The 12,041-nt window shown below is 26.6% G+C and overlaps 1 protein-coding gene across 1 annotated transcript; it reads right to left on the reverse strand.

The window, feature by feature from the left end:
• Window positions 1-2,677: 2,677 nt before the first annotated feature.
• LOC109806689 (ethylene-responsive transcription factor ERF114) lies at window positions 2,678-5,242 on the reverse strand. Its single transcript, XM_020369163.3, has 2 exons — window positions 4,704-5,242; window positions 2,678-3,378 (listed from the first exon to the last, which is right to left on the reverse strand). The coding sequence occupies exons 1-2, from the start codon at window positions 4,927-4,929 to the stop codon at window positions 2,810-2,812; spliced, it is 795 nt and encodes a 264-aa protein (XP_020224752.1). The 5' UTR covers window positions 4,930-5,242; the 3' UTR covers window positions 2,678-2,809.
• Between the last annotated feature and the right edge of the window lie 6,799 nt (window positions 5,243-12,041).

Consider the following 12,041-nt stretch of genomic DNA (forward strand, 5'->3'; position numbering starts at 1 on the left):
CTTTCATATTTTTTATTTATCTCTAGTAATAGATAAAGAGGTATTAAAACTCTTCACCCTTTTTTCCCTCTATTTTTATAACATTATTATACTCTCAAATTATCAAGTACGTACAAATATATTAATAATTTTATTTATTTATTTTTCACTTTTTTGACATTATTTTTCTTACTTTTAAGATTTTCTCAATTTTACGGTTGTTTCTAGTTTCAGTAACTATTCGAATAATAATTATCCACTCTATTTTTTTTTAATTTTTATTATTTTAAAAATTTAGAGACACGAAATATTTTTTTTCATAATGTAGATTAAAAAATATAATTAATATTTTTGTTTAGGATGAGAATCAACTTATTCAAAGAATATGTTTGACAAAAACTTTTTTATATCACTTAATAATTTCAAAGTTCCTTTTTCGCATAGTTGTTTGATATATATATATGTTAAATATGTCACTATTTATATAGTTATCTTTTCACTTTTATGTTCTTTTCTTTTATATTATGATATTAATTGTAAAAATAATTTATTGCTGACATGAGATAATATAAATATTATATATATTTTTTCAAAATTGATAATGTTTGTATGCAATGAGAAAGAAAACTATAATACAAAATAAGTATAGGATTTGTTATTGAATAAGTTTCTTCATATATCCCCTCAAAAAAAAAAAAGTCATATATATTTACCTTCTGGGAGAAGAAAATGTGAAGAAAAAATAAAATTATTATTTTTTTAATAAAAACTTAGCTTATATAAGTTAAAAACATATTTTGGAAAAGATAATATATATTTTTTATTTTTAGTAAAAATTATTTCATTTTTTATTCTTATTTTCACTTTCTCAAAATACTTTTGTATCAATAAGTTTATTCAAACAAACTCATAATAAAACACATTTCTCATGTAAACTTCATTTTTTATATATTTTTTTTGGTACAACATGAATTGTTACGTTATTTACCTAACATAACATTATCTAAATTGATTGAGTTCCTAATTTAGTCCTTAAAACTGTAATAGTTGGTCAATTAGTTATTAAAATTAGCAAAATAGTAAAACAATATTTTAAATTGTAAATTATTAATCGATTTAATCTCTCTATTTGTTGGTGTCGTTTAGCACCATTAGAAAAACGTTAACATAGCAATTGTTTAAGCGTCATTTAGCATCATTAGAAAGATTAACACAGTAAGTGTTTAAGTGACAAACAACTAGACACATATGGTGATCATCAAGTTATAAGGACTAGTAAAAAAAATAAAAGGTTATAAGGAAAAAAATAATCAAAACATTGGTGGAATTTTAATAATAATTATCTTTTCCCTTCCCTACGAATGTCTTTAATCTTCCTCTACCCTTTAACTTTGCGTTAATCTTCAAATCAAAACATTGTGTAAATTAAGCATGCATATTATAATGTGATTGAAATATGACTTTATTGAGGCTGTCATTATTTTTACGAAGGTGACATTTGTAATCAATAAGAAAAGGAAAAAAAAAAATCATTTTCATCTTATTAATTAATCTCTATAAAAAAAAAATAATATCTCCAATCGTGACTTTAACTCAAGAACTAAATTAATACTAAAATATTACCTTATAATAAACTTAATCTTTTTAATAGTTTTGGATAGCATTAACTACTAAATTGATTAATTATTTAACACTTTAAAGACCAATTCATTTATCCTTACAATTTCAGAAAAATTAATATCAATAATTCATTCTCTTTCTTATATAATTTAACTCAGTTGGTTGAATAGATGTGTATAAATATTTTTTATATTATATTTAATTTAATATGAATGATAAATATATCTCCTCTTTATATTAATTGAAGTCTTTATATTTATTATGGAGAGAAACACAATATGTCTCTATTATTTTTTATAAAAAAAATTAGTTAGAGATTTACAAAGAGTAGAAAAATATAAATTAAATAAAAAAAAATAAAAAAAAAACTAATTTAAAAATTATTATAAAAAATATATAGATCAAATCATAGTATCGTCTTCATATATGTCACAGAATAAATATACATTGTCGACTGTTATAGTGTATCAACTAATAATTAACACTGAAGCCGACATAACGCGTTTCAGGCATCCTTTTGAGGCACTCAGGTTCAGAATTGTACGTGAGTGTTCAAACCTGCGGGACATACTGATGTTGTTTGATGCTTTAGAGTTTAGACACATATGCATGTTCTCAAACACCCAAGCTGTATTTTTTCCTGCGATATCCCTTTCTTACATGCCAATTAATTATTCCTAATTCTGTTCCTTCTTTTTGGTTTTTACCTTCTTATTCAAAATGATTTTTTCACACTATTAATTGTTTCTTTAAAACTCCAAATGAGTGTTCTATCTTATTCCCGAGCAACGTAGGGTGGTCAATTGCTTACCTTCTAGAATCACCAATTCTTTATAAATTTAATACATATATCATCGATTCATGCATTTTCGTCTACTCTTTAAACTTTTGAAATACTTTTAAAAGCTTAATTATTTAATAAAAGTTATAAATATAGCTCAATAAAATGTCTTAATATATACTACACGAACCAGTCTCTCAGATTTCGTGTTCTTCCTTTCCTTTTTGAATTTAGACAAAGGTACCAACACCATGCTTTTTCAAATTAAACAAACAGTTCATTGACAACACATACATGTAGTAGAAAAATAACTTAAGGGAAATATTATATATGCATGATTAAAATATTATAACAGCATGAAATGAAGAATGAAAAAAAAACAAAGAAAGCACAAGTTGCGGAACATATGATCCATATCGTATACCCTCTTCAATGTCTACCATCCCTCCAATTCCTAGCATGGTCAGAAGCAGAAGAAGAACCTCCAAACTGCATAGAAAATCTCAGAAAGTCTTGTTGCTGCTGAGATATAAATCCAGTAGAAGAAGACGAAGATGCAGCTGGTTGAGAAGAAACAAACATGTCTCCACCATAGTAATGAACCATATCATGATCATTGAAGTTGTTGCTGCTGCCACTCCCCATAAGTTGTTGTTGTTGTTGTTGTGGATATTGAAAGTGATTTGATGAATATGTTTCTTGCGTAAAGTGTGGAGCAACAGGGTTAGAAGCTTGCTCACTGTTACTGCTAGATGACACATGTTGATTAGTGAGGTAACCAAATTCGCCTGTGCCTTGAACCCTTTCGGGAAAATTGAGCTTAGCTTTGCTTCCTTTGAATCTGAGAGCAGCTTCATCGTAGGCAAGAGCTGCAGCTTCAGCAGTTTCGAATGTTCCAAGCCATACCCTCGCTGCTTTCTTAGGATCGCGAATTTCTGCAGCCCATTTTCCCCATGGACGCTGCCTCACTCCTCTATAGTGTCTTCTTCTTACACTCCCTTCATAAGATCGACTTGTGTTAGTTATTCAATGGTCAGATACAAATTTGAAATACATCTGTGAGCTCTTTTATTAAAAATAACAGTATTTTTCTATATATATAAAAACTTTTTAAAACATTTTTAAACTTGTATTCATACTGTAATACTTTTCTATAGTGATATTATTTTTGTTCTAGTTTCTTCCATCATGTTTCACCGATCTCGTCTCAAACCTTTTTCATTCTCTTCTCTTTTTATGATATACTTTCTTTGTCATGTAAAAAAAATTGTGAAACACGTTAAGTCATATAAAGACTTTAATTGGTCCAAAAATGCATGGATGATAATGTATTATATGTATTACGAAACTAAATTTGTTTCATTGACTTGTATTTTAAGTGGGACCTCTATATTCTTATTAATTAAGAGTGTGATAGATAGTGGTATAATCATATATTATTAATATGAAATATTTATTAATTTTTGTCAAAAGAAAAATTTGATTAATTAATATAGTTGAATCTCTTCTAATCTTTAAATAATATTATTTAATTTCTTTATTTTATAAAAAATAATAACACTCAATTATATATTATGAATAAGTTAATTAAAGACGATGGACTATTTAATAATTCGTCATTCACATATACACACCTTCTCTTCATGTACCAATTAATGTTACGAGATTCTCTTCATTCTTTTTGGGGAAAAACACTAGTATTATATATATAAAAAATGAGAATCAATATTAAAAAAACATTATAAAAAAAAAGGCAATTCAGTATACAAAGCTGTAAAATTATTTTTAAAACTTAAACTAATGACTTCAAAATCAGCAGCAACATTAGGACTGTGCTAAGGCTCGACCGTCCTCAAGACTAAAAAAAAATACGACATGTTAACTTATAGAAACAAAAATTGAAAGGGTTGTGCATGATGAACCTACTGCATCGATCGTAGTTTTCAGTTGTAGCCTTGCAGGGGGAGATAATTAATGGTTCTGAGAAAAATTAAAACTCCTTAACTTATAATGTTGCACTAGCTCAATGGTATAATGGAACATGAAATATTAGGTGTAGCGTTATTTATTTTTTTGGTTGTTGAACATTGGGTGTAGCGTTTGTGAACACTTTGACCCAAGAAAAGAGTTGTTTAATTAAGGTACAAAAAGGAATAATATCGGAAAAGGGACGACCGAAATAAGAACAGAAACAAATAAAACCGTCCAAAAAATCAACCCTAGCATATATTGGAGTCTAATTTAAACGCAATAAATTAAATGTGATGAAAATTTAAGGATATATATAGTAATAGAGGTGTGTGAGAGTGAAGCACTTAATTACCTTGATCTTGTTGGGGTAGTTGGGATTGTTCATTATTCTGGGTTGAGGTGTTGTGTGAAGAAGTTAAAAGGTCTCCATGCACTTGAAGAGGGTCATTGTTGGAGCCACCAATGACTTGTGTGAGGGCAGAGACCATAGCCGACATGTCTTGTTGTGACCTTTCCGAATATATTGGGAACAAATCATATTCATCTTCTCTTTCCATAGAATGTGATCTTCCCTCCATGTCTTCGATCTTTACCAACTGATTGATATATATAGTGTGTGCCACAGATATTTATGAACATATGTGTAAATAATTAATTGTTTGCTCACGTGCCCGTAAAGAAATTTTTAAAAATTGCACATGTCTCTGAGGTTCTATGTTTCATGGTGTGTACTGAGGAAAAGTGGAAGGATTAAATCTTATAGTGGATGATACTATGTGAGTTTGGATCGAGCAAACGTAAAGATAAAAAAAGAAAGAAAGAGAGAGAGAGAGAAAGAGAAAAGTAGATCTATGAGAAAGAGAAGAGGGGAGAAGTTAGGGTTTTGCTTCAATGGCTTTTATATGTCTCGTTGCCGTGTATACGAGTGTGAACCCAATGACATGTAGCACACTGAAACAGAACCCACAAAAATCAAAAGTTTACCAATTTTTAACTTTTCAAGGCAGAGAAATGCTTTTATGACGCGTTTTATGATAAATTTATTGTTCATTGAAATTTATGTAGATTAACTTTAATTATTGAATTAACACTAGGCTGATATAAATTTTATTCAAAACTAAGAATATATTCCAAAGGGTATTTATTTCATATCTTTCATCTTTCAAACAAATCTATACTGCATGTGTAAGGATTTTTTTTTTAATTATGTGAATAACTATATTTATCTCTATTTTTGCAATAACTTTAATATTATAGTTAAAATGGTGAAAATTGATCAAAAAATGAACTAATCCAACGGTGGAAAAGAACTTTCTCATGTTAGGAGACATGAGATGATGTACTATGTTAACATATCTCTTAATATCGTTTAATTTAATATAACGAAAATCAAATATTAATATCAATTAAATAAAATGAAATTAAATTGACTCATTCAAAAAAAAATTTAAATTAAAAAAAATAAATGAATAAATAAATCAAATAAATAATTTAATCTTATTATTGTAATAAATATTACAAAGTCAATCTAGAAAATATGATATATTGTACCAACAGATAATCTCTTTAGTATAAAAATAGATATTAGTACATTATAGTATTAGTATAACATGCTACTAGTTTAGATTCATATTATATAATCATAATTTAAGTTTTTTATACCATGATTATAATTTATACCAATAAAACCAACTTCATATCGATATACCTAATTTTTTCTGGTAGTGTATGACTTTTTTTGTAGTGAAAAAAGTTAGGTGAGAATTTTTTCTTCTTCTTATTTATAACTTATAAGAGACAAAAATTTATTGTCACGTATACCTAAAACTGAAACTTAACTTTGTGATCGGGGAAATAAATATCCTTCTCGAACCATCATAAGAGCTATACATTTTTTCCATGAAAATGATGAAATTTCAACCTGACAAATTAATAAATTATTTCTTTAATGAGCCAATATGGATTATTTAACAAATTATTGCGGTTTAAAAATAAATTGAAGTGTAATACATATATTAACCACGTAAGAAAAAAATTAAAAATAAAATAAAATAAAAATAGGAGAGTATGATTTACTTCTTTAATTTCAATGTATAATTAAGCTTATTATCATTTTTTTGGTTACAACCTTATTATCAAGTTTTAACCATGTATCGAACAACTTATCTTTTAATGTAAATTAATTAATACATATATACAATGTTTGCTATCTCCCTTATTAATTATAGTTTGTAGTTTAATTACTTCATGCGTGCGTCCCGAATATCTATTTTTGCTGAGTTTGTATCAATATTCTAATTTACAAGACTAATTTGTTTACTAATGTTAAATATTTTTCTCAATTTAAATATTATTGTAGTAAGATATGTTCTCTTTCATATTTTTGAATTAATTATTGTATTGGAATTTTTTTCACTTCTATGATTCATTTTGTATATATGCACATATTGTTGTACTTTACTTTGCTAAGAAAAACTTTAAGTAATTATATTCAGGTAATACATATAATTTACTCAACAAGAATATCGGGAGAATACTCAAGTAATACATAGTTATGCTATGAATAGAAAGGTCCTCCTAAAATTCCATGGTCATACTACAACCAAACCTTAAAACCTACTCTTATTCATTCTTTTTCTACATTTTTCAAAAACTACTCTTATTCAAAAACTTATTATTGAGTTCTCATTTTTATTTTAAAAATACAAAGTGTCTTTTCACACTAATTAATAAGAATGTTGGTCTAAATCCTCCTACTACAATAAGATGAATAATGCTATCTCACCAACCAATCATTATTACACTAATATGTTTTTAGTTAAATTACACTTTTATCCTTCTATTTTTGTCAATTTGTAATTTAAGTCCTTTTATTTTAAAATAGAAACATATAATCCTTCTAATATAAAAAAATACGAAATTTTAGTCTTCTTGTCATTAACATATATTAATCTTTAAATTTTAACATTTATTTATACTTAAGTAACGTGACATTTAAGAATATGACATTTGAAGATATTTTTTTAAAATAATATAAATAAAATTTATTAATAAAATAAATACTAATCACTCATTAAAATATATACAAACAAAATAAAATTGTATATGTTACTTTTTATTTTTTATCCCTACATGTCATGTTATTAAATATAAAGATACTTAAGTGATTGCCGACCACAAAATGACGTCAAAATTTAATGATCAATAAATATCAAATTGATGATAGAACCAAAATCTTGTATTTTTAAAAATAGGAGACTAATTGTCTTATTTTAAAATAGAGGATCAAAATTGTAATTGTGTAATACCCCAATTTTCATAAAATTTTATTAATAATATGATAGTAATTATTTTAATATTTTAAATGTGTTTATTCAAGGTTTTGATATTATTTAATTATCTACATGAGCTCTATTTTATTATAAACCTTGATTTATAATTATTATTTTAATTAGTGAAGTAGGAGTTATTTTATAAAGTATATTTTATTATTATGTTCATATTATTTGATTAAAGAAAGAAATATATTTCATTCTATATATATTATATTAATTATTTTATTAAAAAAAAGAAGGAAGGATGTGTTGGTAAATGATTATTTATTATTATTATTTATTTTATTAATTGAGAAAAAGGATTAAGGAACAGAAGTTAGAAGTCATTTTTTCACGTATTCACTTCTGATTCTCATTTTTCTCTCTTACGTTCTGTAGAACGAAGAGACCTTGGAGAAGAAGCCTAACTAGATTCTGCTCGTGCCTCATCCTCTACTCATCAAGGTAAGGGGGGAGTGAGAAACCTCACTCGGGGTGTGGGAATATTTTTTGGGTAGTTAGAGTCGGATTGACCCCCAATCCCTTGCCTGATGTATGCGTATAGGAACAGACACTTTATAAAAGTTTTCTGTTTTAATTTCTGATTGTTCTGTTGCCTTGTGTGATTCTAAGTGTGAATGTGTTCAATTTCAAGAATCGATTAGTTTTGATATGAATTTGAGTGCTCTGTGAGTTCCTACAGGAAACCCTATGAGAAATAGGCTTGAATATTTTCTGTTTTGGCTTCTAAGTATTCTATTGTGTTCCTTGATAAATGCTGAGCATGAATATGTGTTTAATTTTGAAATTAGATATGTTTGATAGCAAGATTGACCCTTATCCTTTGCCTGCCCATGGAAACAAACACTTTATGAATTTTTTCTGTTTTGCTTTTTGATTGTTTTGTTGCGTTCTTTATTGTGTGATTATGAATATGAATATGTGCTTAATTTTGAAAATAGATAATTTTGATAGTAAGATTGGCCCCCAATCCTTTGCCTTACTATGAAAATAGACACTTTATGAATGTTTTTTATTTTACTTTTTGACTGCTCTGTTGTGTTCCTCGTATGATTCTAAGTATGAATATATGTTTAATAATTTTGAAAATACATAAGATTTCATATGAATTAGAGTGTTTTGTGGGTTCTTGTGGGAAACACTACGAGAAACAATTAAGGACATGATCTTTTGATGAAAACCTTTATGTGCGTGACCTTATGGGATGATTATGAAGATGTTGTGACAAGTAATATGAGATATGATGAGACATGATAAGTGAAATGTTGAGTTAATGAAATAGTGGATGTGTGACATATGCATCATGTGCATATATGACTCTAGGTGTGCCGCTTAGGCCGCATGCCAGTGATGTATTAAGCTATTCTAGGTGTGTTGCTTAGGCTGGATGCCAGTGATGAAATGAGTTATTCCAGGTGTGCCACTTAAGCCGCATGCCAATGATGAAATGAGCTATTCCAGGTGTGTTGCTTAGGCCGCATACCAGTGATGTATTGAGTTATTTCAGGTGTGTCGCTTAGGCCGCATGCCAGAGATGTATTGAGCTATTCCAGGTGTACCTTGGGTCACCTGTGATGTATTTATGAATGAACGTGCCCTAGGTATGTTGCTGCAGTATCATACCAGTGATGAGAAATATGCAACTTCCGTATGGCGCCACATGCATGCATTTATGAGTTGAGTCCATGACATTATTGCATAATAAGTTAATGTACATCTATTCTAATGTATTTATAGCTTGAGAATTGTGTTTGGTGATGTGTAACTTGTGTAGTATTTGTTATGAATGTGTGTTGCCTAACATTTATTTCTACATCTGAACTAGAGTGAGATGTTTCTCACTCCCTTATTACTTTATGTGTATGTTTTTTTTATTGTGTTGTAGGTGTTCATTAGTATGAAGATGTTGGTGATGAGATTTAAGTCTCATTGTGGGATGTGTTCTGATAGGACAAGTGATATCGGGACTTAGGATTAATTTAAAATGTTACTCTTGTTAAATTGCTTAGAAGACCTTGATTTTATTCTTTTTTAATTTCCGCATTATAATTTATGATTTATGAATGTGAGCTATTTACTCTTATATAATTAGAGACTTGGATGTTATTTATGAAAATTTTTATGTATCTCCCTTTATTGTATAATTATGTATGTGGAGTAGAGGTTGTCACAAATTGATAAAAATAAAGAGATAAAAATATAATTTAGGCTATTTTTTTTATAAACAAATATTAGTAATTTGTGTATTATGTTATTGGAGGAGACTTAAATCCATTATTATTTTTTTTGGTCATGGTCTGTGCAATTGTTATAAAACTAAGCATTAAAAGTTAATGTGTTTGTAAAGTATAACTTCGTCAAACACAACCCACTTCATCTTTATCACTCCATCAATATGCTTCAATCAAAAGGAGTAATTTTGTTGATCCTTTGAAAATAGTTATTTTAAATAATTTCAAATTCATTTGCAATTTTCTGTTCAAAACTTATCACAAATATTTGAAAAGGGAATAGCTAGCTAGTTTCAATACAATAAAATAATGTACACTCGTGAAAAGAAACAATCACCCAAAGTGGTGCCCAAAGTGGTGTTTCTTTCTATAATTTAGGAGTTACGAGTATTATGTTAATTAATTTTAAACTTGTCTTATTTACGTATTATTTTAAATAATTCTCTCTATAAATAAATCAAAATAATTATTTTGTATGAGAGTATTTTTATGAATTATTCTTTAATGAAAGTGGTTTTTTAACATTTTTTTAATATCTTGTATATTTTACTTTATCATTTTCCATATTTATTTTTAAATTGAATTTTAATAATTTTTTTAAATAGAATTATCAGTAGTTAAAATAACTTTATATTACAATATCATTTGTTTATCATAAATTAAAAACAAAATGTATATGTTAAAATATTCATTTATTTTAAATGTTAAATATAATATAATTTATATATTTTAAAATATTTATTTATTATCAATTTTATTATATATAAAATAAATATTTATATTATGTATTGCAGATATTAAGATACTGATATGAAATAATTCAAGAAACATTTATAGTAACAAATATACTATAAAAATTTCTCATAACTGCATGTACAAAGAGAAATAAGCAACCAAACTTTGAATTAAAGTTGAAAAAGTACTTTTTATGAATTTCAATGTGAATTTGTAAAATTCAATGTACAAATGAAGAAGAAGAAAAATATATTGCTTTGAGAGTAAAAGCACATTTAAATTATTCCAACAGAAGTACAAATATTTAGTGTATGTTTAAATATCAATTATATATATAAAAAAAACATGCGTTTTGATAAAAAATAAAATAAAATAAAATTATAAGCGTATTTGTTTTTTTCAATCTCAGTTGAGTTCAACTGAACTAATTTTCAACCATACTTTTAATAATTCATGTTCTAGTTCTCCAATAAAAGTTTTTCATTGATTAATAATCAATATTAATAATAATTTTAAGATACCTTCCTCCTTAACGATCGAAACATCTTTTAAGGATAATTCATGACTACCCAAGTTACTTTAAAAATCGTTGTGAATGCTAGTTTATAAAAATAAATAATAAAAAAACTTATTCTAATGAATGTAGCAGACTTGATTTCATAACTAGTTTGCTTTTCGCGTTTCATGTCATAACATTGGCTTGTTCAAATCTCGCGGCATTCCATTAAGAGAAATAAGCATAAAAATGAATCGTATAATTTTTGAAATGGTGAAATTCATCTACTTTTTCTCTATCAATAAAAAAAAAAAGCAAAAAAAAAAAAAAAAACTGCCTGCAATTTCACCTATTGATATAAATGATTTAAACTAAGCCTAAAACAAAACAAAAAAACACTAATCAATATCCGGTGCAATTATACTTATTTAATATAGGATTAACGATTTTAGTCCATAAAAAATACCAAATTTCGGATTTAGTCCGATCTTTATTTATTTTTGTTTAATAAAGATATAAATGTTTTTAAATTAGCTCTTACGGGAATAAAGTAATATTCGATCGCAAGTCTATGTTTAAGTCTAGAATCAAATCTTTATTTTTAGTTAAAAAACATATGTGCTGAACTATTTTTAGTTAGCCTTTAATATTTTAATCCAATTTAAAATCAATATTTTTCATCCTTCATATTAGAAAATATTCAAAACTTAGCTTTTAAGTGTGTTTGGAAATGATTTTTCCTAGGCTCAGCTGTTTTTGTTAGAGAAAAATATTTGTAAAATAAGCTTGTTATGTGGGACAACAACTAAAATTTATAAACAACTTCTTTTCCTTATTTTTATAAATTTGAAAATTTGAAGTTTAAGAATATTTTTCAACAACTTTTTATTTCT

The sequence above is a fragment of the Cajanus cajan genome, chromosome 6 (genome assembly GCF_000230855.2).
Source record: "Cajanus cajan strain Asha chromosome 6, NIPB_CcT2T_4, whole genome shotgun sequence".
Taxonomy (NCBI): Eukaryota; Viridiplantae; Streptophyta; class Magnoliopsida; order Fabales; family Fabaceae; genus Cajanus; species Cajanus cajan.

Coding starts and splice junctions, on each gene's coding strand:
- LOC109806689 (XM_020369163.3), bottom strand. CDS start 4,929: ATGGAGGGAAGATCACATTCTATGGAAAGAGAAGATGAATATGATTTG. Junction 3,379..4,703: donor ACTACCCCAACAAGATCAAG/GTAATTAAGTGC, acceptor GATCTTATGAAG/GGAGTGTAAGAAGAAGACAC.